The sequence below is a fragment of the Mercenaria mercenaria genome, chromosome 16 (genome assembly GCF_021730395.1).
Source record: "Mercenaria mercenaria strain notata chromosome 16, MADL_Memer_1, whole genome shotgun sequence".
NCBI classification, from domain to species: domain Eukaryota; kingdom Metazoa; phylum Mollusca; class Bivalvia; order Venerida; family Veneridae; genus Mercenaria; species Mercenaria mercenaria.
The window spans coordinates 19,374,920-19,402,780 of NC_069376.1; the positions used below are offsets into that span (position 1 = coordinate 19,374,920).

The 27,861-nt window shown below is 36.2% G+C and overlaps 2 protein-coding genes across 2 annotated transcripts in view; one reads left to right on the forward strand and one right to left on the reverse strand.

Moving 5' to 3' along the window:
- Positions 1-27,740, forward strand: LOC128549516 (F-box only protein 44-like). The gene is made up of 6 exons (XM_053526289.1): positions 1-158; positions 11,057-11,446; positions 11,875-11,982; positions 13,143-13,266; positions 18,547-18,679; positions 22,579-27,740. The coding sequence occupies exons 2-6, from the start codon at positions 11,077-11,079 to the stop codon at positions 22,759-22,761; spliced, it is 918 nt and encodes a 305-aa protein (XP_053382264.1). The 5' UTR covers positions 1-158; positions 11,057-11,076; the 3' UTR covers positions 22,762-27,740.
- The window catches only part of LOC128549514 (uncharacterized), a 103,477-nt gene that overhangs the window by 64,392 nt on the left and 11,224 nt on the right, over positions 1-27,861 (reverse strand). The gene's annotated exons all lie outside the window — the stretch shown is intronic.

Below are 27,861 nucleotides of genomic sequence, written 5' to 3' on the forward strand. Positions count from 1 at the left end.
TATGTGATTATATGTACGCATGCGCGATGTCATAATAAATCAGAACTACACGATACTTGGATAGTTTCGTTTATAATTTTTGAGTATACGAATAACAAGACTATAAAGTCTAAGGTGTGAGTTCTAAATGTTTATGGGTGTAAGGAAATAAACGCCAGGTAAGTTCGACACGTTTTATTCACACATCTCGCTAAATGTGAGCGTATACAGATATCTTGTTTCGATTTAGATATTGGTTCAGACAAGAACGATGCGCAAGTACATCTAAATGCAGAGATGATATGAATTAAGGGTAATTCAAGTATGTTCAAAAATATAAAATCAGACACGAAACAAAATAAAAGGGCTTACAAAAATAGATATGGTAACAAAATCAAAATAAAATAGCTTGACTTTTCAAGGTCATTGTATTTACGGAATTTAAAGTAAAACAGAAGATTTCAGCACACTGAGTAAGTTCAAAGTTTTATGAATTTGATAAGGACATGCCAAATTGATATGTCGTTCGTCGGAACAACCGCATCAATAATTTCATTCCCGTGTAAAAATAATAAAATTCACCCGCCCGCACGTACATAAAAATCTCCGAAAAAAAAAACAGATTTTTTTCTGATAACGCGGTCCGGAATGATAACGACAAAACAGGTTTTATCGCTGTTTTAATGCGTCAAAGTGATATTGGTCGGAATTCTTGCGTCCATAATACATATAGCTGATGACCCAAACTAAAACAGTCAGGAATTATGGTGTTGTTCATCATTTGTTTTAAATCTAGAGTGTCTGTGCTAGTGCCACACATGGCCTTCGATAGGTGATGAAGTAGGCACGTTTTACGATTTTCAATACAGTGAAAAGAAAGAAGATCGACTTGTAAGACGTGCACGAGGATGCAATTAAAAATATTTGCATTAAACATAGAATTATTGTTCAGATATAAAGCTTTCAAACCATTTGTTATCAGTTGTTTAGTTCAGTGTGTTAGATCTAGAGCAAAAGCCGAGTGTTATCTTTAAAAAAAAGTTTGTTCACAGATCCTGACCGATCCATCACATTGTCTCTGCCCAAATCTTTTTGAAAGTAACTTCTTTAGTACAACAGTCAGATATTCTATCAAAATGCATTCAGTCAATTAAAAAATTGTTTAGCTTTTCAAATAAGTAGTGTAGGTATAAAAATAATTTCTAACAAAATATGTCCTATTGTAACCCCAATTTTCCCTGTATGTATAATTATTAATTGGCTGTGAATTGATTGATTGAAAGAAAGAAACAGAAAAACAGACCTTCCCAACTCAAAAATTTCTAGGTCAATCAAAGCACAACAAATAACACTTTTAAGGGTGGCCATATTTGGATTATTCTTTGTCCGTCTGTTATCATTTTAGACTGAAATTAACCTCTACCACAAAAACTTAAACTAGCCTGATTTGTTAAGAAATTATTCCAATGGGTTTCGAGCAATGTCGAAGCATTTGTATGCCCAACTCCGTTTGGTCCCACTGGTCAAGTGGTTTATTACTTTCTCTTTGGGTTGGAGTTTCACTAGGGGCACAAAGATGGTTATGTGTCGAAGCCATCTAACTGGGTTTCAGAAGATAAATATGTTATTCCACTCAGGTGCCCGTTTGGTCTTAAATATTCCTTATCCTCTGTCGTTAAATGGGCACGCCTTCAGATTAATGTAGAAAAATCAAAATTAAAAATTAGACACTCATCCCTTAGTAATTGTAAATACTAAATAAAAACAAAGTGATTCAGTGAGTTTTGGCAATAATTTATTTGCAAAACCATTCATGTAGTCTTTAAAACATATAGAAAAAGCTATCTACTATGTTAGTCACACTGTAAATGTTTAATTTCTGTGTTATTTCTAAAGAAATGTTAACGTCATGTAAAATCATAACTGCCTCCACAAGGTCCAAGCTGGGAAAAAATTTTTAAAAAAACCGCTCGTTCCATGTAAAATCTACCCGCCTCTGAAAAGATCAAAATTGAGAAAAATAAAATAAAATAAAAATTTCGCTCGCTCGCTCCCACTCTTTTTTTTAAAAAAAAATTTCCGAAGAACTATTTATCAATTTGGTATGGCCTAAATTAAACTAAATTCTTACATATAGTGAATGACAAATACTTTTAATGATGTTTATGCACGATAAGTATGTGTGTAAGTGGTATCGGAAGACACAAATAACAATTTGTTATCTATTTAGTTTATACGTTGTTTTATTGAAACTTGGTATCTGTGATTAAAAACTACGTCCCGATGTAATATCATGGCGCAAAATGTTGTTAACACTCTAGAGGCAATAGTTGCTTCCGGATCTTCACTAAACAGGTTAAATATAGATTTAAATTGACACCGGGTTATATAGAGAAATAAAAATGTCACATAGCGAAAAACAAAGAGAATCAAACTTTGTTTCCACGTTGGGAAAATTGTGTCTATAAGAGACATAGTTGATTATGTTTGTCTAAATCAAATTCAAGTAATGTTTGAAAGTTGGTAATTTGGAGCTAAAAGGTAGTGTAAGTAAGATCCAGCAAAGAAACAATAAAATACGTTGTGTCAGTTCGTATCTGTATTTTGAATCTCTTGATAGCATACATAACAATAACAGCATTAATTAAAATGACGTCGGAATTGACGTTGACGTCATAAATGCGGTAAGACGTAACGTGTTATTAACACTACAATACTTTAGAACGTATCTATCTCGCGGACATACTGGGGGCGCGAAATGTTAGATAATGCTAGTGTTATGTGTAAATTGTAAGTCTTTTCTAGGAAAATAATGATTTAAATGATTAAGTTAACAAATGTATAGTTATCACATGTAAACTAACAAATGCGAAAGTACACAATTTCAGATACTAGCATCATGTAAATATCAGTTAAAGTCACTATGATTATACGCGTCATTTCACAAGAATGTATTAAAACTAAAAAGAATAATCCATCGTCTAAATCAAATATATCAAAACATCGTATCAGTGTCATTTTTCACGAATGATGTATATCACATCTACAGTTCTGTAATTTCCAAAGGGTAGAGTTTTACTATTGGTCTATTAGTAGAACCATTGTCTGTTCTAATTTTCGCTGACCGAACCAGTCTATCTCTACCGGGTACGAGTTTTTCCATGACTGCCAACTTCCATTGTGCACGTGGAACTTCATCATGAACTTGTACAATGTCGCCTACCGCTATGGATTGTTTGTTCCGCGCTGATGTACGATGTTGCTCTTGGATAGCAGTAAGATATTCGTGTCTCCAGCATTTCCGGAAGTCGTTTATCAGGTTTATCTGGATCTTGGCTTGTTCATTAATGTAACGGTGTCCACCAAGGATTGAACTTGGGACTATTTCATCTTTAGGGTCGTGAAACGGTAATGTTGTAATGCATCTGCCATATAGAAGATGTGCTGGTGTGAGTGGTTCTGGATTCATAACGAGAGACGTATGTTAGAGGCCGGTCATTCATAACGGCTTGTATTTCGGTAACTACCGTCTGTAGCATTTCGAAGTTAACGTAAGAAAGACCAATAGTCTTCTTGAGTGCTATCTTTGTGAACCCGATTAATTTCTCCCACCAGCCGCCAAACCATGGAGCGTGCTTGGGTATGAACTTCCACGTGGATCCTTGACTGGTAAGGGCGTCTTGTACTTTCCGCGATTCGAACATACGTCTTATATGGTTAGAAGCAGCCATGAATGTTGAAGCGTTGTTGGAGATCATGACGTGTGGTAGAGATTTACGGCTGGTGAATCTCCTAAAAGCTTGAAGAAGGGATTCTTCAGATAAATCTCGGACAACTTCTAAGTGAACCGCTCGTGTGGATGCACATGTAAATAAACAGATATATGCATTCTCTTCAGTTTCATTCTTACTTCTGACGTACAGTGCGCCTGTGAAGTCGACACCTGTTACTGTGAACGGTACTGTATCTTGTACTCTACATCTGGGTAAGGGAGATGGATGATTGTCTTTACACATTGACGAATGGTTGGGATCCAGAACTTCTGGCGAACGTAAGTGATAGTAGAGTCAACGCCCGCATGTAGAACTCTGGCGGCAATCAAGAACAATCAAGCGGGTCATGAGAAGTCTTGATGGTAACAGGTAAGGAAATCTCGAACTCTCGGCCAGCGGCGCGTTGTGAATTCTACCTCCACAGCGGACTCCACGATCGGTGTCGATGAATAATCTTAGTTGCTTGACAAGTTGTGAGTGTGATTTACTGGATCTCATGTTGACGATTTCTTCCTGGTAAGTAATGGTTTGACAGTTTAAATGCTATGTTCTCTCTGCGTGTGTAAGTTCACTGTACAAGGGTTCGAGTCGTCTGCTAGAACGTCTGCAGTTATGTATAAACCTCATGACGTATGCTGTTGCAGGTAATAGCTTCTAGTATGTGCTGAATCTGTTGATAACAATAACTTGATGAATGCCGGGGATAAACGCTGGTTCCATACGTATAGTCGTGGGATTAGCACCGGAAGTGTCGTGCAAAGTTGTGAGTACCGAAGCTTCATTCATACTCCATGTAGGCCAATTTGAAGTGTCGTTGATCCACGGTGGTCCATTCAGCCAATTTTCGTTCTCTGCAAATTGCTTAGCTGTAATTCCTCGGGTAAGTAGATCAGCGGGGTTTGAGTGGTGGGGCAGTATTTCCACTTGCTGTTCTTAGTAAGTTATTTCACTTCATTAACTCTTTTTTGGACAAATCGTGGTAAGGATTTAGCTGTTTGCAACCAGTATAAAACTATTTGTTCATCTGTCCAGAGGTAAACATCTGTGTGCTGAAGTGTCTTCTGTATGTGGTTCGCTAACCGAGCACCAACTGTAGCTGCCATTAGTTCTAGTCGTTGTAACGTAAATTTCTTAAGTGGTGCTACAAGATTCTTCGACATAATAAGTGATGATTGTTGTCCCTTGCAGATGTATGCTGCAACTCCATATGAAGACTGGCTTGTGTCTACGAAAACATATAGGGTGAGAGGTAAAGTGTCTGCTGCTTTCTGGGATTTCTCGTCTGCGGCAGGGATTTCAAATTAACATCGTCTGTATTTGGTTGTGGATATGGTATTCAAGTCATTCACAAGGTTTTCCCATCTATGTTGTATGTCAGCTGGTAACTGAGTATCCCAGTCGAACTTCTCTTGCCAAATGTTTTGTAACATAATTTTAGCACGTAATGTAACCGGACTAAGCAGACCTAGTGGATCATACAATCTTGACGTTTATCGTAAAATTTCACGTTTCGTTGTAATGGCTCTGATTGGTATATGTGTTGGTTGAAACATCAGCATATCTGTTTCTGCATTCAATTGCGGTTAGGTTTCGTAGTCGTTGGCTGTTAGAATTCCATGAGCGGAGATAGAAGTTAGCAGACGACAGCAGAATGCGCGCATCCTAGAAGTAAGCAAGCGTCTGGTTCTCATCTTCAAAACTTGTCAGGATGTTGTCTATATACAAGTCTCGTTTCAAACTGTTACTGACCCATACATCACTGTGACTTTCTAGATGTTTCAAGAGTGTCGAATTTAGAATAAATGGGGAACATGTTGCGCCGAAAAGAATTGCCTTGAACCTGTATGTGATCAACGTACTGTCGGGATCTTTTGGATCGCCCAGCCATAAAAAGCTCGTGACATCTCTGTCTTCCTCTGCTAGTTGTATCTGGAGAAAGGCATTTTCTATGTCGGAAGATACGTCGTACTTGTGTAACCGGAAACGCATCAAGATGTGGGTAATGTCATTGAGCTCAGGTGGGGTCGATTTTAGACAATCATTAAGACTGGGCTGGCCATGTGACTGATGACAACTACAGTCGTATACTATGCGTATCGGTGTAGTAACAGAATCTTTCTTAACTCCGTGGTGCGGGATGTAGTGTACCTGATGTTGTGGTACGATAGTTTCATCAACCTTCTCAAGAAAACCTCTCGTCTCCTGATTTTTGATAATTTCTCCATATTTCTGTAAGATTTGTGGGTCTTGACGTAGACGCTTGATGATGTTTTCAGTACGTTTCCTCGTTATGTCATAATTAGTGGGTAAAGTCTTATGGTCATCTTTCCAAGGTAGTTTTGCTGTATAACGTCCATTGCTATAGGTTATTGAATCTCGCATGTAATCCTCTTGATAAGCAGATGTAGATTTATGTTCTTCATTTTCTGAAATTCCTAAAGACTCAAGCCTCCAAAATATCTCAAGATCACAGGGGTCTGTTGGTGACGTAAGAACGTTAAGCATGTGGTTTGTGGGTCTTCCTTGTGCGGAAACCGGAAGTTGCTGGTATGCGAATACGGGAAACAGACCTGACAGAAGATATCCAATTCTTGACTGTACCGCAGTTGGACCGTTCCCTCTGAACACTCTGTCCTGAACTATTTTCCAGTTATAATCTGCACCAATCAGCAACGATATCTCAAATTCTTTGTCATATGTAACCTGATGAGCAAATTTCAAATCGCGTAAATATGGTAGAAATGAAATGTTCTGATTCACATTGCGTAACGGAACAGCTATTTTTGGCACAATCAACACTTCTATCTCTATTTTTTCTTTATCGTCTGTAATAAGAGAGATAGTTCCCTCGGTTATGTTTCGAACTCGCTGGCTGGTATCACCGAAAGACGCTAAATGTACTACCTCACTTCCGGTTTCGGGGAAGATGTAACTTTTCTGCCAATATTTCAGTTATAAAAGAACGCTGAGCTCCCTCATCAAAAAGAATGTTTGTCTGTGTGGAAACAATGGAAAAACATACCTGGGCAACAGCTTTCTTGAGTAGTGTATCCGGTCTGGAATTATGCTTGAATCATGTTTGCGCTGACAGTGACGACATCTATTTGTGGAACAGCACGACGACACTTGATGTTTCCTTAAACAGTTAAAACACAGATGTTCTTTTTTCACTATAAAGTTCGCCTAATGGGAAACTGGTGTATTTAGTGCGGGTTTTAGTTTTTTGTTTTTTTATGCCCCCGAAGGGAGGCATATTAGTTTTCAACTGTCCGTCCGTCCGTTCGTTCGTTCGTCAAAACGCTAACTTTTTGCATGAAGGCACTTTACTCGCGAACCACTGCACCCAGGACATTTAAACTTCACATGCTGATAGTACTTATTGAGTACACGACCCCTACTGACTTTGAGGTCACCAGGTCAAAGGTCAAGGTCACCAGGTCAAAGGTCATGACGCTGCGGGGGCATTTGTCACCATTAGTGACAGCTCTTGTTTTCACTTGCAACGTAATACTTATCATGAGGTCTTCATTATGGAACCAACCGATAGAAAATGTGTGATATTAAAAAATAATAATAAGGGGCATCCTTGCATCTCAAACGTTACTTACCAGTTCTTGCAGATAGCGAAGTAATTATTTCATTTATGATTTAAAGATATCATAAAAGTTCTTTATTTGTGAGCAATTACATGTCAAGATAATAGTTTAATATTTCTTACACTATTACATATAATTATACATACAAGAGAGTCCTAGTAAAAGAACAAAGCAAGAATAAAATAAATTTTGTCAGATATTTTATAAGATAGAGCGACTACTACGATATATCAATGCCTCGACCCAGCAGTCTGCGCCTCGGATATTGGATTACAATGTGCAGATAACTCTGCATGTAACAAGGGGATGGGAAAATGGTCTATTACTTTCAAATAACATCCAACAGTGTGGTCTAACTGTAAATGGCATATACGCCTGGCATTTAGGGCGTAATTCATTGGAATAAATTCCAGTTTTTCATGAATACAAATTCCAATATGAGCGTTTAAATAAGTATACTTCAACTTATTAATATCAATCCCGTTAACGAATTGGCTTGGTAATATTCCCTTTCGGTTAAGGTTTTGGTTTTGGGCGGTTTCCTTGGAGGTTGGATAGCGGTTTCGGGTGGTTTGGCTGGAACTTTCGGTGCCAATGGTTGTAATATCCAGAAACAAGAAACATGTCGAGTAACAAATTTTTCCCCTTGTTTTACAGTTATTAATGGTCCCTTTTTGTTCACAATAACTCCAGGCTTGTAACTGAATGGCGTTGATAGTGCATTTTCTTTTGTTTCAGATGCACCGAATCAACAACTTTCATATGCACAGGTCATGCTTTCTTCCTCTTGTCAGCATACGGTTTATTCTTTCTGCGCAAATTTGCATCACATTTGCTCACGTATTTATCCGATCGCTTGGGTCAGAATTCCGGTAGCTTGGTTTGAGCATTCGTTCCGAAAATAAGGGTACTGGGCGGAAGTCCTGTACTCGTGTGTGGTACAGCCCTATAGTTCAAAAGAAACGTTTCCAGTTCTTTCTTCAAATTTCGTCTTTGAATGTGTGAAGCAAGAACAGTTTTTGTCAGTGTTTTCATAAATTTTCCTGCAATTCCGTTTGCTTCAGGATGTAATGGGGGTGTTTCGACTATGTTTAAATCTTATTTCTGCTGCGAAGTTTGCAAATTCCTGTTCTTGGAACGGTGGGCCATTATCGGAACGGGCTACTGAGGGTATTCCGAACATAGAGAATATATTTCTCAGTCTTGGAATGACAGTAGCTGCTGAAAATTGTGCAATATTTCTACAGACGGATATCTGCTATAGTCGTGAATCACGACCATAAGATACACATTTAAATTCTTTATAGAAAACTTCGTAGTTCTGCCACTGTCGTATGACAGGCTGCTATCTTGATAGGTGTGACCTTTTCAGGGTATGGAGATATTCCTTGATCAGAGAATATGTATCCATAGTATTTGATTTGATTCACTTTGAAGATACATTTCTTTTTATTCAGAGTTAAGTTTTTGTCTCTCAATCTCTGAAATAATGCTTCAAGGAACTGATCATGACTTTTTTCATCTTCTTCGTACAGAATAATGTCATCTGCGATGTTCATCACGTTTTGCAATCCATCTAACGCTTGTGTAATTTCATTCTGGAAAATTTCTGGCGCTGCTGACACATTTCTTCTATGTTAGCCTATAATTTATACATGTCACACACATTTTTTAACATAGGGCAATAATTTGTATAATTACGGTAGACAGCACAACTCTGATATCATACGCCAATTATTCAAGGCTCTAGATATTATTGATTCAGAGAAGAAGATTTTCAAAGTTTCTTATTTTAAGCCTATAGTAAGTACATGTCACAGAGGCGTAGCCATTTTTTTTTTTACCTTAATTTGATCAATTATTGTAGAGAGTCAAACCCTTATATCACATGCAAAACATCAAAGCTCTAGAGGAAAAGATAGCTGAAAACCTATTTTTAACCAAAACGACTCGTATGTTCAATGAACCGGAACCATTTGAACAATTCTTAAAGAGGGCTACGCAGAGATAATTTGTGTAAAGTTTCATCAAATCCATTCAGTATTTTTTTAAAGAAACTATTTATGAAAAATGACCACGCCCTCTGGCAGCCATGTTTTTGACGAATCAGAAAAAAATGAACAATATTTGTAGAAAGTTACACAAGGACAATTTGTGTGAAATTATTTTAAAATTGAGCTAACAGTTTTATACAGGAAGATTTTCTAAATTTCTACTATATACATTATAGGGAAAAGTGACCACGCCCCCGGCATTTGTGATGTCCTTTCATTTTGTTATTAGCTTCACTATTCGGAGAATAGGGGGGCTATACTACTCGCCCCGGCGTCGGCGTCGGCGTGACCCTTCTTGGTTAAAGTTTTTCGGCAACCTTTGTTTTTCTGTCATATCTTTGTTACTATTGCTTATAGCTTACTGTAACTTCACATAAATATTGTCCAGTATACAAACAAAAGTATATGTAGGGGCTGAGCCCATTATACCCAAGGTCAAGGTCACCAAGGTGTTATACTTATGTTATTTTTAAGGTTAAAGTTTTTCGGCATCCTTTGTTTTTCTGTCATATCTTTGTTACTATTGCTTATATCTTACTGTAAATTCACATAAACATTGTCCAGTATACAAACAAAGTATGTGTAGGGGCTGAACCCATTATACCCAAGGTCAAGGTCACCAAGGTGTTATACTTAGGTTATTTTTAAGGTTAAAGTTTTTCGGCAACCTTTGTTTTTCTGTCATATCTTTGTTACTATTGCTTATATCTTACTGTAACTTTACATAAACATTGTCCAGCATACAAACAAAGTATGTATAGGGACTGGGCCCATTATACCCAAGGTCAAGGTCACCAAAGTCTTATACTTACGTTATTTTTAAGGTTAAAGTTTTTCGGCAACCTATTTTTCTGTCATGTCTTTGTTACTTTTGCTTATATCATACTGTAAGTTCACATAAACAGTGTCCAGCATACAAACAAAGTATGTATAGGGGCTGGGCCCATTATACCCAAGGTCAAGGTCACCAAGGAGTTATACTTTGAATTATTTTCATGTAAAATTGTTTTTTGAAAGCTTCGTTTATAGACATATCTTTGGTACTTTAAAAGATAATGACTTGATATTAAAAATACTTGTTTATAATCATCTGCATGTGTGACTACATACCCCATAACTCTAATTGTGTTTTTGACAGAATTATGCTCTTTTTGTACTTAAACTTTTTTTGCAATCTTTGCTTCTGGATACTACTTTAATGCAATATAAGATAAAGACTTGAAACTTAAAATGTATCTTTATCATCATCATCTGCATGTGCATGTGTGGTAACAATTCCCATAACTCTGATTTGTATTTTTGACCGGATTATGCCCCTTTTATACTTAAATTATTTACAAACTTCGTTTTCTGGACATAACTTTGGTACTCTATAAGATAATGACTTGAAACTCAAAATATGTCTTTATCATCATCATCTGCATGTGTTGTAACAATCCTAATAACTCAAATTTGTGTATTTGATGGAATTATGTCCCTTTGTGTATCTTCCTTTTAAAGTAGAGGTCTCTTATTCAGACATATATTCATTTTACTGTCAAATCCCCGAATAGTGGAGCGCGCTGTCTTACGGACAGCTCTTGTTTTGTCATGTCTTTTGTCATAGTCTTAATTCTATGTGTTCTATATATATGTGTGTCTCTTTTTTTCTCAGGCAGAGTAAATCAGGTTGCTATGGGTCAGTCTTGGGGTCGAACGCCTCATGAATCAGGATCAGGGAAGACACAAGGACGTTCGAAAGCAGTGTATGGTGTAGATAATGAGTATTCTGTTGAAACATTTCCACCAATAGAAGTACCTGATGAAATTCTTTATGAAGTGTTAAAGTGGGTACCAGCTGAAGACATAGTAAAGTCATGTGTATATGTTTGTAAACAGTGGCGGGATGTCATTAACATACAGATGTTCTGGAAAGAAAAATGTATTCATGAACTTGGATACACAAATGAAATATTCCACTTCCTAGTGGATGAGGACTTTAAAAAGTTGTACTTTAAAAGACCATACCAAAATAACTTGATAAAGAACCCAGATGCTAGGGAAGGTAAGTATCATACCACAAATGTGTCATATGAATTGAAGTAATCATCAAAGTTTGAGGTCAACTAAATGATCTACTTCGTTACATTTCTGACTTCTATTGCAAGTGCTGTAGGGGGAGCTTATTTGATATCTAATATGCCTGAACGTTTAATATAGTTCTAATGTTCAAAACAACTTTAAAGTAAATATTAGTACATATCTATAGTTTCCTTTGTTTCTTTAGTCATTAGGCTTTATCTTGACTTACTTCAAGAATATTTTGTTATCTGAATTTAAAACAAGTATAAAGACAGAGAAAAGAAAAGGAAAAGATAAGTAGTATATTAAATGTATATTACCAATTTGGCATGTTTTCCAGTTTTTCTTATGGTATTACTACGTTTTTACGGGAAGAAATTTATGCAACTTTTATATTGTTTCCAAATTCAGGATTCAGTCACTGGAAAATCCATGATAATGGGGGTGATAAGTGGAGAGTAGACACAGCTGCTGGCTGCAATCCTATAGAAGACTATACTGGAAATAAACTGGCAAAAAGTACTTGAAAATCCTAGCGTAGGGTGTTAATAAAAACTTTTAAAATTTTCTAAATATCTTGATTAATTTTGAATGTATCATCAAAAAGATTATGTATGTTGTTTTTCTGATGTCGGTCGGGTAGTCGGTCCGTAGACCAATCGGTTTCCGGATGATAACTCAAGAACGCTTGTGCCTAGGGTCATGAAAGTTTATATGAAGGTTGGACATTGCAAGCAGATGACCCCCTATTGATTTTGAGATCAGAAGCTTAGAGTTCAAGATCACAGTGACCCAGAACAGTTAAACAGTTTCCGGACGATAACTTGATAACGGTTAGATCTAGGTTCACGAAACTTTAAAGGAAGGTTGACCATAACCTGCAGATGACTCCTATTGATTTTGAGATCAGTAAATTTAAGGTCGAGGTCACAGTGACCCAGAACAGTTAAATGGTTTTCGGATGATAACTTGAGAACGCTTGGGCCTAGGATCACGAAACTTGATAGGGAGGTTGAACATGACCAGCAGATGACCGCTTATGATTTTGAGGTCAGTAGGTCAAAGGTCAAGGTCATATTTACCCAGAACAGTAGAACTGTTTTTACCAAATAACTAGAGAATGCTTTGGTCTATGACCATATTTGATACAGAGGTCAGTTATGACTGGTAAATGACCCATAATTATTGATTTGAGGTCAGTACGTCAAACGTCCAGTGCACAGTGACCAAATAATTTCTTTTCCTTGTGCAGTTACTGAATACATCAAGGTGGGGGGATGGCATTTCGTGTTTCATTCTCCAAAAAATTACCAAACAAATTACACATTTTAAATTTTGACTTTACTTGTGAATGAACTGTTATAAAACAATTAGGATATCTTACTGAGCATAAAAGCAATATTTCCATGTAAAAAGGCAGAATTTCTAAAAAAAAGTTTTTTTTTAAGCCTTTATCCTGCTAAATTTCTAAAATGGATTAGTCCATCATTCAATTTGAGCAGTACCACTTGTTTATCAAAGGGGTGTTCACTGAAAATTTACAGATTGAATGGCGAACAGTACATACCATGATCAGCCTGCACGGATGTACATTTTTGGCCATAAAACATTATGTTTACATAGATATTATTTAGCACCTGTTCCTATGTTTAAATTAGAATTTCTACATGTTATTGTAGGAACTTTGTGCTGGGTAACATCATACGCAGAATGTAGTAAGTCCCAAACAATTGACCTGTTAGAAAAAGGTTGTAGTGAACATGTGCTAGATGATGTTAGGCCAGAAATACATGTATCAGAATGGTAAGTCTTTTTGCTAAATTATGTATAGCATATCTGAGGTAGAGATGTAGAATCCCATCAGTTGTATATGTCAGAAAGAGATGTCGGGTTTCCTTACACTGTGTTATAATATTTCATAAAGATGCTGTTAAAAATGATATCTAAAAGTAGTCATATCAGAAAATTGTAGATGTACTTAACAATGCAAGTATGTTGGACAAACTTTAGACATGTATAACAATGCGGTAGTACATAACCTTACATTCATTTGTATAATAGTTTACTCGAGTTTATTGTTATACCCTCCAGGTACAAAATATAGCAGGGCTATAATGGAGTCATGCATGTCTATCCTTCAGTCTGTTGTTCTGTGATTCCTTTTCGGAGATGTATTTCTGAAAGAATTTGACTGATTTTCAAATAACTATATATAAATGTTCACCATGATAGTACAGCGAAAATCAGGCAGGACCAAGGTCACTCCATCCAAGGTCAAGGTCACACTTGGAAGTTCAATGTTAAATAGCCTGATTTGGTACCAGCTCCATATCGTCTAATCTGCAGGAAGGATTTTTATAAAACTTGCATCAGGTGTTAATTTTATACAAGGTGATGTGCATATCACACAACCCAGACCACTAGGTCAAAGGGCTAATTCACTGCTTTAGGTCAAAGTTGAAATAGCTTGATTTCAGACTGACTAATTGATTTTCAGTAAACTGCGAAAGTGTTGTCAAAATGATGATACCATAGGAATCTTGCATGACCCAGGTCACTAGATCCAAGATCAAGGTCACAGAGGTTAGCAGTGTAATAACTTTGTGTCTGCCTTATACCTTATAAACTTCTGGAAGGAGTTTCATTAAGCAAGCATTAATTGACAATATGACTAAGATTTACAAGTAGGTCCAAATTCAAAGTCTCACTTGGAGCTCAAAGGTCTGATAGCTTTATTTCATGCCCACTCCATGTAAAAAGGAAAAAAGAAAGAAAATAGTTAATGAGTAACAAAGTAATGACAACTATGATATTAATGATAATACAGTCTCAACATGTATAATAACCTATATACCACTGGAAGGACTAGTTTCTGAAGATATGTAGAGTGCAAAAACCTTGTCATTAGGTCGAGACTAAGGAACATGATCACAACTTTACGTAACCTGTATCACATCAGCGTCTAGCGATATTGATCACCTGGGATAGCTCAAGTTATGATCTTGTGGTCATTTAGAGTTTTTGTGAGTTTCTTGAAGATTGTTCACATAATGATGTCCAAGATGTGTGATTAGTATTAAGATAGTGTCGAGCCTGCATGATCTGTTACATAGGTGTTGCGGTGCACAGGTCCTGCAGACAGTGTCAGACCAGCATTTTCTGTTATATAGGTCTTGCAGTGCACCATTCCTGTAGACAGGGTCAGGCCTGCATTATCTGATATATAGGTGTTGCATTGTATATTTTCTGCAGACAGTGTCAGCCCTGCATTCCCTGGTATAAAGGTGTTGCAGTGCACCTTTCCTAGAGATAATGTCAGGCTTGCATGATCTGTTATGTAGGTGCTGCAGTACTCATTTCCTTCAGATAGTGTTGGGCTTGCTCGATCTGTTATATAGGTCTTGCATTGCACCTTTGCTGCAGATAGTGTCAGGCCTGCATTGCCTGGTATATAGGTGTTGCAGTGCACCTTTCCTGCAGACAGTGTCAGGCCTGCATTACCTGGTATATAGGTGTTGCAGTGCACCCTCCCTGCAGACAGTGTCAGGCCTGCATTGCCTGGTATATAGGTGTTGCAGTGCACCTTTCATGCAGACAGTGTCAGGCCTGCATTATCTGTTATATAGGTCTTGTGGTGTTCCTTTCCTGCAGATAGTGTCAGGCAAGCATAATCTGTTATATAGGTCTTGCAGTGCACCTTTTCTGCAGATAGTGTCAGGCAAGCATAATCTGTTATATAGGTCTTGCAGTGCACCTTTCCTGCAGATAGTGTCAGGCAAGCATAATCTCTTATATAGGTCTTGCAGTGCACCTTTGCTGCAGACAGTGTCAGTCCAGCATGATCTGGTATACAGGTGTTGCAGTGTTCCTTTCCTGCAGACAGTGTCAGCCCTGCATTCCCTGGTATAAAGGTGTTGCAGTGCACCTTTCCTAGAGATAGTGTCAGGCTTGCATGATCTGTTAAGTAGGTGTTGCAGTACTGTTTTCCTTCAGATAGTGTTGGGCTTGCATGATCTGTTATATAGGTCTTGCATTACACCTCTCCTGCAGATAGTGTCAGGCAAGCATGATCTGTTATATAGGTCTTTCAGTGCACCTTTGCTGCAGATAGTGTCAGGCCTGCATTGCCTGCAATATAGGTGTTGCAGAGTTCCTTTCCTGCAGACAGTGTAAGCCCTGCATTCCCTGGTATAAAGGTGTTGCAGTGCCCCTTTCCTAGAGATAGTGTCAGGCCTGCATGATCTGTTATGTAGGTGTTGCAGTACTCTTTTCCTTCAGATAGTGTTGGGCTTGCTCAATCTGTTATATAGGTCTTGCATTGCACCTCTCCTGCAGATAGTGTCAGGCAAGCATGATCTGTTATATAGGTCTTTCAGTGCACCTTTGCTGCAGATAGTGTCAGGCCTGCATTGCCTGGTATATAGGTGTTGCAGTGCACCTTTCCTGCAGACAGTGTCAGGCCTGCATTACCTGGTATATAGGTGTTGCAGTGCACCTTCCCCGCAGACAGTGTCAGGCCTGCATTGCCTGGTATATAGGTGTTGCAGTGCACCTTTCATGCAGACAGTGTCAGGCCTGCATTATCTGTTATATAGGTCTTGTGGTGTTCCTTTCCTGCAGATAGTGTCAGGCAAGCATAATTTGTTATAGAGGTCTTGCAGTGCACCTTTCCTGCAGATAGTGTCAGGCAAGCATAATCTGTTATATAGGTCTTGCAGAGCACCTTTCCTGCAGAAAGTATCAGTCCAGCATGATCTGTTATATAGGTGTTGCAGTGCACCTTTCCTGCAGACAGTGTCAGGCCTGCATTGACTGGTATATAGGTGTTGCAGTGTTCCTTTCCTGCAGTCAGTGTCAGCCCTGCATTCCCTGGTATAAAGGTGTTGCAGTGCACATTTCTTGCAGATAGTATCAGGATTGCATGATCTGTTACATAGGTGTTGCAGTGTTCTTTTCTTTCAGATAGTGTTGTGCTTGCTGATCTGTTATATAGGTCTTGCATTGCATCTCTCCTGCAGATAGTGTCAGGCCAGCATGATCTGTTATATAGGTCTTGCAATGCAATGCACCTTTGCTGCAGATAGTGTCAGGCCTGCATTCCCTGTTATATAGGTGTTGCGGTGCACAGTTCCTGCAGGCAGTGTCCGGCCAGCATTATCTGTTATATAGGTCTTGCCTTGCATATTTTCTGAAAACAGTGTCGGAGCTGCATGATCTGTTACAAAATTGTATTTTTGCAGTGCATATTTTCTTCTGATAGTGTCAGGCCAGCATGATCTATTATAAAGGTATTGCAGTGAACATTTTCTTCAGATAATGCCGGGCCAGCTATATCTGTTGTGAAGATTTATTGATACAAATATTATAGATTAGGTCAAGCCAGTTGTATCTTAAATGTGTCAAGGGTCGTAGTTTTTAGGTATGTTTTTTAGCTCCACTATCCGGAGAATAGGGGTGCTGATCTACTCGCCCCGGCGTAGGCGTGAGCTTTCTTGGTTAAAGTTTTTCGGGAACCTTTTCTGTTTTCTTTGTTACTATTGCTTATATCTTACTGTAACTTCACATTAAGATTGTTCAGCATTCAAACAAAGTATGTGCAGGGCCTGGGCAACTTATACCCAATTCAAGGTCACCAAAGTGTTATACTTAGGTTATTTTTAATGTTAAAGTTTTTCGGCAACCTTTGTTTTTCTGTCATATCTTTGTTACTATTGCTTTTGTCTTACTGTATCTTCAAATAAACATTGTCCAGCATACAAACAAAGTATGTGCAGGAGCTGGGCCCATTATACCCAAGATCAAGGTCACCAAGCTGTTTTACTTGGAATTATTTTCATGTTAATTTTTTTTCGAAAGCTTCGTTTATACTTTATGTGCATGTAGTTTCTTGAACTGTTTTTTTTTTTCTGATATAATTTAATTCCATCAAAATAAAGAATGTCAGAACCCCTTCCATACTTGACCTTTAACCCCTCTGAGTAGTAGGGTCTTTTTTATATCTTGGTTTATCTTCCTTTTAAAGTAGAGGTCTCTGATTGAGACATAAATTCATTTTACTATCAAATCGACGAATAGAGGAGCGCGCTGTCTTACAGACAGCTCTTGTTATCCTCTATAGCGTGTGCCATGTAGTAAGTCTTTTCTAAACTAATACTTAACATGTGCTAAATTTCTTTCGTCTTGAAGGTTTTATTTATGTTTGTATCATCTGCTATGTAATTGAATCAAAGTTCTTTGATGATGTTGGTTATATGACGTAAAGTAATGAGAAACCAACTTTTCTATGAAGAGAGGCATTAAAAGTTTATCAAGTTAATATACATGTTGTAATTGTATCAAATTGTTCTTCATCATTTTAATCCCCTACAAAACGAAGTTTGGGGTATATAGGAGTGAGCTTGTCTGTCAGTCGGTCGGTTGGTGCGTCTGTTGATCGGTCTGTTGGTTTTCATGGTTTCCGGACAATAACTCATGAAAGGCTTGACAGATTTAAATACTTTTGGTACACGAATGTAACATTATAAAATACAGGTCAAGTTCGACTTTGAGGTCAGTAAATCAAAGGTCTAAGTAACAATGACCCGGAGCAGTTAAACGATTTCCGGATGATTACTTGAGAATGCTTGAGCCAAGGATAATAAATTTTGGTAAACAGGTGTGACATCATAAAATACAGGTCATGTTCGACTTTGAGGTTAGTAGGTCAAAGGGAAAGGTCACAATGATCCGGAATAGTTAAACGGTTTCCGGATGATAACTTGAGAACGCTTTGGCCTATGATCATGAAAGTAAGGCTGGTCATTACCAGCAGATGACACCTATTTATTTTGAGGTCAGTAGGTCAAAAGTCAATGTCACAGTGACCCGGAACATTTAAATCGTTTCCGAACGATTACTTGAGAACGCTTGGGCCTAGGATCACGAAACTTAATAAATAGGGAGATTGATCATGACCAGCAGATGACCCCTATTGATTTTGAGGTTCGACTTTGACATTTGCTTACTTCTTTGACAAGGCCATATTGTTGGCGTATAATTCGTCACTCCTGTGACAGCTCTACTTGTTCTTGTTCATTTCTTAAGGTATGCAGCTAGGCCTGATTGTGGCATTAAATACAGAATAACTGTTCAGTTGTTAAGAAATAAGGAAGCCAAAATTGCAGTGAAGGAGTGGACGTTTGAAGACACCAAACCTGCTGGCAGTGATTGGTTCAAGGTATGAATAGTTAAGACTCACCTGCTACAAAAAAAATTAACTACCCAGCTGAATTTAAATTGCTGACTGTTGTATTGTTAGACCTGCTTAGGAATTGACCATGCCTCAAGGGCTAGCTAATGCAGAGAACTTAAAGGTCCATTACTAAGGGAAAGTGAGTTGGCAATTTTTTTCATAGCCAGTGCATAGACTTCTGCAAGACACTAAATAATGAAGATTGGCAGGTCAAAATTTACAGAAGGTCTTTGGAACTCAAAGAAATGTATGTGTATTATGTTGAAATTTCAATGAATCGACAGAATGACCCCCCAGGTCTTTTTAACTTTCTTCATACTTCATAGAAAAATAATTGTACATATACTGCGATTAATTTCGAATTTCTACATACCAACTTTCATTTTCCAATAAAATGAAATAGTTTCTGTGCTTTTTAAAAGAAATTAAAATGTTCACTTTCCTTAGTATTGGACCTTTAAGTAAGATTTGTAATGAAGACATTGGGAGTCTCATTTCAGCGAGGCAAAAATGCTTCATGATAGTTTTAGCAAGGATATATACTGTCAAGCCTAGAAAATGCTCCTTTGAGGGACATTTATTATAAAAATGTAAGAACAAAGTTTCCAGAAATTTTTATGTCATAAGGTAATCATATTGACACTTCATGATTCTCCATTTAAGTTGTAATGAAAATGGGATATTTATCACTGACCATAATTAGGTCTGTACATCAAAGATTAAGGCCAAATGTAAAAGGCATATAGTGAATGAACTGCATGTCATTCCGTCAATCACACTTTCTCATGTACTCAAGTTCTACGGATCTCACATAATTAAAATGAAAATTGGTATATATATCATCAGTATGAAGTGGGCAAGTGCATGTTTTTTTGGACTTTAAATTCCAAGTATTATTTTTTGAGTGAGGCACTATTTTGGACTTACATTAGAACAACATCTTAACCTTGAATACTCGGCCTCTTTTATTTTCTATCCAATTTTGAATGAAACTTGAATATATCATCAACATGAAGTGGACATGTGTGTATTATCAGGATGTCCCATTTTTGGGCTTATCCCCCTTTTTGGACTTAACAATATTACAACCACATCAGTATGTTGTATACTTGTATTCTCCTGTAGTTTCATTCCAACTCAAATGAAACATGGTATACATCGACATTTGCATATGGTTATATAGTGCTTACATGTTCAATTATTTTTTCTCGAGTTATGCCCGTTTTTTTTTAATTAATCGAGTAATATATCAACTACATCTGTACCTTGTGTACTCAACTCCACCAACTATTTCAGTATAGTTCAGATGAAACTTGTTACATATCATTAACATGAATTAAAGATGTGCATATTGTTGAGATTTTGATATCTGTGTTATAGAATCACTGGACCTCAAATTCCGAACTTGTGTAAACGAAATTTTCCTGACATGAAATCTGCAGCATAGGCATGATACACATTCTAATTCATTTACAAATGGTACCAGCACTCTGTGATTTCAGTTAGCAGTGCATCTAAATTGTCCTGAACTTTGTGCAGTACAACTGTCAGACCCATTCGGGTCGCGTAATTACATTACAATCACGAATAAATAATAAACGGGTGAAATATTTACCACAATAAACAGACGAGATGTAAATCTATATTAGTACTTTTACTGCAGATACCCATTTTTGTGTATCATTTTGTAGAGAATACACAATTCGCTGATGTTTACATTTATCGGAGAAATTTAGCGGAAACAAGTGCCGTTTCCAAAACTACCGTAATGCAACAAAACTACCCTAAGTTTGTTCATATACTGTATCGTCTGCTCAATGTCGGACTGTAAATCATTTGTGCATTAATTATATAAATGCAGAATAATCTTATTTTAGCGGAATCCTAAGCGGATCTATCTTTTCTGGAGGCGTAAGAGCCATGACAGTTCTAAGTTTAGCGTAACGTTCTGATTGGTCAACCGTTTCCGCTATCGTTGCTGATTGGACGAGAGTGCATTTGAAAGTTTGATGGCGGGACAATTTCATTTGTATATTCCAACACCCGAGAGCTTATAAATACGAGCGCAGACGTCAGTCATCAGTTTTCCATCCGTCAGACACGGACACTAGGTTACGAGTTGTAGGTTAAAATCCGCCATCCGCCAACATCCGCCAAAGATTTTACATATCTGTATATGCAGTTAATCCGCCAGCTTATTTATTTACATTTGGTATGTGTTAACTCTGGTTATTAAATCCGCCAAAACGAGATGGCCACTAAAAACTTACGTTTCCTTAATACACATACGTACTTCCCCTATATTAAACATAATAACACTGTGGAACATTATTGGAAGCTCATACCAATGGTGACACTATATAATAAGTCTCATTGAATTAAAGCATTGTTGTATTTTAATTAGTTAATACAATATTAAAAGTATAGAAATAAACATCTGTCTTTATGTGAGTTTTAGGTAGTTTCGCATTCGGCCTGCATAAAAATCACTACCGTACCATCTCTATACTAAATAGCCCTACCATCCTGTAACTTAAGCATGGGCAATAGCAAATATAATAAAATTGTCCTGAAATAAGACCCGAAGACGGTTACATCTGGTTATTAGCCCCCTGCTTGTTTAAAACCAGTTTCAGGAATTGTAAGGTTGCTCTTTTCTCTCAGTCGGACATTCTGTCATTCTGTTCATCCACATTTTAAGTCTGGTCTATAATTCTGCCATATATCAAATGATTTTAGCTCAGATATATAGCTATCCTACTCAACCTCTGGCTCATTTTAGGGGCTTTCACAAGTAAAAATTGATAATGAATTGCTCGAAAGATCTTCGCTGAATTCGGTCTATAGCAGGGATGTACCTTTCTGAATTTAATTCCGATATTTAGTTTAACTCCACAGGGTAAAATAGATAAATCTTTAGACAACTTCTGATAAACCACTTGATGGATTTTCACCAGACTTGATCTTTAGCACCCTTGGTTTTACCTCTCACAAGTTCATTCAAATTATGCACTTTGGGGCTGTCACAGGCTGAAATAGAAAAACCTTTATATAACTATGAATGAACTGCATAATAGTCAGAAGCAAGGTCAGAAGCTCAAGGCTACTCAGGTGACTGACTTAGGTCCATCATTTTGGCCTCTTGTTTGGACTTAAATATTAAAACTTCATCTGTGACTTGTGTACTCAATTCATAATAAAATCTGTAAAAAGATTCTTTGGAAGCAAAGAATGCAACCAAAAAGAATAATATCAGACTCGGTTTGATTGAGTCTGTTCATGAGAGGTAATGAAATGTGCAACACCTCTCACCCCCTAGCATGAAGTAATTATCCAACAGCATTTTTAGGGATTGGGTGGGGGAGGGGTCATGTGTCATACAATGTTGACACCATTCTTGTTCATACTTATTTTTGGGCCATTACTGTAAGTATTAAGACATTTGAATGAAATAAGCACCCTGAGATGTGTGGCATGCAAAATAAGGTCCATACATTCAAGGTCACATGCAAGGACCAATTTTTTTTCATGTCCACGCAGTTTTAGGCTAGGTCATTTATGTTTTCATATAATACTAATTAATACTGATTTATTGATATTTGATACTGAACAGATTTATTCATGTTTTCGAAAAGCATTTTAAAATTATTTGGAGTGTTATCCTTTTAAAATGTAAAACACTTAAGTGTTCGGTGAAAAACACAACCCAGTCAAAAAAATAACTTTTTCAAGTGTTTCATTTCTAGGGAGGGTGTGATTATTTTATTTTCCCTGATTTGTTCCACTTACGAATAATTTGAAATCAGAATTAATTGTGCATTATATGATTACTGTTTTTCGTTCAAATTTATATTATATGCTTAATGGTACATTCAGTTTTACAGGCTGAACACACATTTTCCAACTATGAACCTGGTGTTCGCTTCATCAGGTACTATCATGAAGGAAAAGATATCAAGTTTTGGAGTGGCTGGTACGGGGCCAAGATGACGCTGTCTTCTGTAATACTCGACCTCAAACATACATCATCTAAAGCATCGTCAGAGGGATCAAGCAAGGCATCTTGAAGCATACACTGAGTCTAACTTCACCAAGACATTTTCTTAAAGACTGGTGCATAAATATAAGTAAACTAGATCTATTACCAAAAGTGATTCATATCCCTACCAAATGAATGTTTTAAATGGCTTTTAGCCTAGTTGGCCTTTAGTTGCAGTACAATAAATTCTTTTGTCATTCAAGTCAAAGATATTTTCTTGAATATAGAAAGGTAAGTACAAATAGGGAGAAAGTTGTTGTGCTGTATCCTTTCAAAAAAATTTCAAGGTATAGTTATGGTTCATCTACTTTCCCTTGTTGCGATATGTCAATGTATTCATATTATTAGAATCAATGTTATTTTCTTTAGTGTAAAAATGTTAGAAAAGACGTTTTTCTTGTGATGTACATTTACTCCTATTGCCATCTATTTGTGTATAAATGCTTCTGAGAATTTTAACTTATTGTGTTATATGTTAAAATGTTAAAGATAAAATGCAAAGAAATATAGAGATAATTCTAGAAGTATCAGAGATAGAAAAGTCGTTTCTATGAGGGATGGCAAAGAATAGCATTTTTGGTATGCCAATATTTGGTCAACCTTTCGAACAAACATTTGACTATTTGGTCATCAACTGATCAACAGAACAACTCAGTCTTATTTTTTTTCATAATTATGCTAATCAGCAACTTGCATAAAGTCTACATTTGTTTACACCAGAAATAGTTCAAATATTGACGAAATTTTTTCCTCACTTGTTCATCTTTTGTAATATAAGGAAAGTAAACAGTCATAGTCATAATTTGCCTTCTTTTAGATTAAGAGTTCTAATTCTTACAGGAATGTAGCCCTTATGTAAGTAAGGTTCACTCCACACAAATTACTTTGTAGTCGACTTCTTATTCGATGATCAGGTGAAATACTTCCAAGCGGCATAAGGCATGGGCATTATTTGACAATAGATTAACATGGTAGCATGAACAATATTTGCAATCAAATTGGGTATTTATAGACTATGGGAGAGACTAATGAGGGAAATATAAAACAATATTTGGTTTAAGTAAACTATCTGTCTGAATATTGAGTACAATTTAAATGTTAACCATACAAATACATTTACATTTTACGTTAAATATTTTTTACAGTCATATTGGTACGATGAGGCAATTTACATAAAAGAATTATACCCATTACATTTGACTTATTTTCTACACTTTTTCGCCTTATTTCCACAGTGATGTAACTACTTTTTGATAGTTTTAAGAATCAATGTTTAAAGATTTGAGTGATTTGACTTTACCCTATTTACAGCCTTGTTGAACCAAAATTTAGCCTGTTCAGATTAGTTCTACAATTATACAAATTCACCCTCATATAAAGGTCATAGAGACATACCTATCAACATTAAACTCTCAACTTAATTTTGCCAAAAATGGAATAACGTCAATATGTCAATAAGGTGATGACTGGCATTTTTCTTACTCATACTCAAATATATATTTGAAGATCTTCAAGTGTAATTTGAGTCATTAGATCCAGTGCAGATCAGAGTACTAATTACCAGCATTTAGTACCTATTATAAACATGACGATTTGTAACTGCTTTGTTTCAACTTGTTACCATTTAAGTTTTCTAAAGGCAAGCAGTTAGTGATATTAACTAAAAGGTACACTGTCATCACTAGCAGCATCCAATCTAGACAACCTAATATGCAGTAACACAGTGACATGACTTAACAATGTTGGAAGCCATTTTCGCATGAATTTTAATGAAAGCAGGTTTGGCAAAATATTAAATATTTTTATTCTTTCATTTAGCTTTTCTCATTTGTCTTCTTTAGAATATTAGAAGAATGGAATAGAATTCAAATATTTGTGTAATGAACAAGTATTCGAATAATCCTTGCCAACTCTAGTTCTTACACTGAACACTTTCTCTATTCGCAATCTATAATTGTGTCAAGTTCTTTAATGTTCTCTTTGTCAGTTATGAAGTTGAATGATGGGACAGGACACATTGATTCCAATATAGCCGCCAAGAATAGTTGGTTTGGAGGCATAAATATCTCATTATAACTCATTTCAGGGTTTTTACAAATGTCATGATGAATTTTACAGTACTATACAATATTTAAAATATCTTTGAGCGTTTTTAATGAAAAACAAATATTCCAACTGGTTGGTTTTAATGATAAACTGAGTTTCAGCTCGATGCTTCTCAGTTGTTAATATTTGTTTAATGAGCTGTGTAGGTATTTTGGTCATGTTACAACATTCAGTTACATGACTCATTCTCCTGGATGCCATACAAGTTCCTCGCAAGTAACTGATGGAAAATCATAGTTTGATTTAGCTTTAACTCCTTTATGAACTTCCTGGCTTACAAAAAAGGGTCATATTTGCAGATGGATAACCACTCAAAAATTTGTAATTTTCAAAATCGTGTATTACTTGTTCAGCTATGATGGGTAAAATATATTTATGTTGTCGCTAGATGTTTCATGAAGACTTATTTTACTACTATTATTTTACCATGTACCAGTATGTTATTTTCCTATATGAATGTTATTGTACTATGTACATTATTTAAGGGGACGCATACTTTGAAATTAGAAAAAAAGTGGGTGGGGTATTATAAAATTTACCTGCAAAAAAGTACACGGTTTTGGTAAATGAAATGAATACTGTTTCAACTGTTATAAGTACACAAAGGATTGCTCACTAAAATAAAAATGAGAAAAACTGAAACAAGAAAGTTATTGTTGAATTACATAAGACTTCTTGTGTACATTCAAAGTCAACAATTAAGACTTTTTGGTGCGAAAATAATAGTGCTTCACTTTGTCCAAACATTTATCAATGTCCTACAGATTCTAATTTAAAGAAAGAATGTGAAATAAGTTCACTGTCTTGCTTTTCATTTGGCATATGTGAGCTAAAACACATTATTTAGTTTGTTTACAAAGTAGTGCATAAGAAAAGATACGGTGGTCAAGGAATGCCACATTACAAAACTAAAAGAGTATATTCCCCTTAATACATTAAACATTTATCATTACAGAAGTCTAGTGGCTTACAATAAAGGCCTAGAAATGTTGCCATTATTAATTTTTAACTTGGTATTCATGAATTGCAATGCACTTAAATATCAAAATACATTCAACAAACTTTTGAAAATGTACTGTCTTAAAAATCCCTAAAATAAGGTATGAAATTTTGTTGAGAGGTCCAATCAATGTGTACATGTGCAAAAGCAACATTCTAATCGTGTTCACAAAAGTTACTAATACACAGCAGGAATGTCAATGATCAAAACTGGACGAATATACAGTTATCCTCATTTTAATGTCATTTATAATTTGTCCTTGAATTCTCCACCATACTTTTCATAACTCTGTTTGCACGAGTTGCACGAGAATGCTGTCATTCACGTAAAAAAATGGGGTCAAATAAGTTGTAAATGCAATATCATGTAAACGTAGTTAATGGATTATGCAGTTCAAGATAAACTTAATCTCATAACGTAACGATCATGTATAATGTTGTAACAACAACTTTACTTACACTAATTTAAGTAGCAGTCGGTTTATAAGTGACTTTATCGATTCATTTTGTGTTTTGTTATTGTTGTCAAAAGTATAACGGAAGTGCCTCACAACTGAAGCGGAAACCAGTTTGATGCGCAAAGTAGTCCACTGTAGGTAATATTTTTTGACAAATGTCCACAGAAATTAATAATTTTCTAATATTAAAGACGAATATCTGAATAGGATTCATTATTTGATAAGAAATTATAATCATCGACATGTTTTTTTTAAAAATCGTACACGTGCTGACACCTAAGTTGTCTCCCGTCGTTTATTAGAGTTACCTTTCGTCCGGCGCAGTAATACATTTGCAGTGAATCGCCGAGAAGTCGTGGGAAAATTAAAAACCATGTAAACAAACTAAAATTAACCAATTTCAAGATTAATTTCAAGTGATCGGCATTATGCATTTAACCCGCCTGACCTGTGTAGCATCTTAGATATCTGTTCTAAGGTATTCATTGTGTAGAATGTCATGTTATGCCCTTGCAATGCTAATCCCACTCTGATTTTTTGTTTACATTTTTTATCAATGAGAAATATGGCGTCCATCCCGAGATGAACTGACGTGGCGTTAAATTTTTACATGTTTAAGCAAACCTGGTGTGTTAGAAAGAAAATCTCATCCCTTCAACATTATTTGGAACACTGTTATTGTAAAAAACCTGTTTTTTCCTTATACAAAAGCTTAATATTTTGTGTTGAATGTACTTTCACAAACACCTCTGTTTTCCTATTACATTCATAGTACCACATCCTTATCCACAAAATACTGAATATTACAGGTGTCCATCAGTATTATATCAGTTTAGGAATATGTTTTTTATTTTCCCACCATTGATTTCTTGAATATGCACCCCTTCCGCATTGCTGTATGAACTGTGAATGTAGCAATATGCGTCCCCTTAACAATGTATGTTTTTGAAATGCAAGAGAACAAGCTTGATTAGACCTCTGAATGAACGACAGCTTACTCAAATAGCTCATTTTAGTGGTTCTACAATTTTAAGGTTATGGACTTTCATTCCATACTCACCTTAAGTCAGGATGTGTCTCAAAAAAGGGATAAGAATTCTGTATCAGAGTGTTTAATAATACTTTGTTTTTTGCTTAATGCTTTGCTTGAATCATATATCCTTAAGAAAAATAACTTCATGTAACTTTATAAGCATTGGGGGTACTATTTGTAAAAAAGGAATTAATTGAAGGAAGCTTAAGACACTGAACGGTACATTGAATTGAAATCTTGAAAAATAATGTTCTTAATAAAACCGATGAGTTTTATAAACAGCAGAAGAGGATTGCTTTTGATTGGCCAAGCTGTCATTACAAGTTCTCTGTTCAATTTGTATAGCTGTATAATTCTTAAAACTGTGATAATAGCTTTTATACTCAATAAAACTAAATTACTTTGTCTTTTCATTCTTTTCATCTTCTTGATACTCTAAAATCATTTAACATTGGAAATAGGAAGTCAAAATCTAGCCCATAATATAAATTTTATTATAAGTGATATTCCCGTGAGGCAGTTGTAGTCCGGC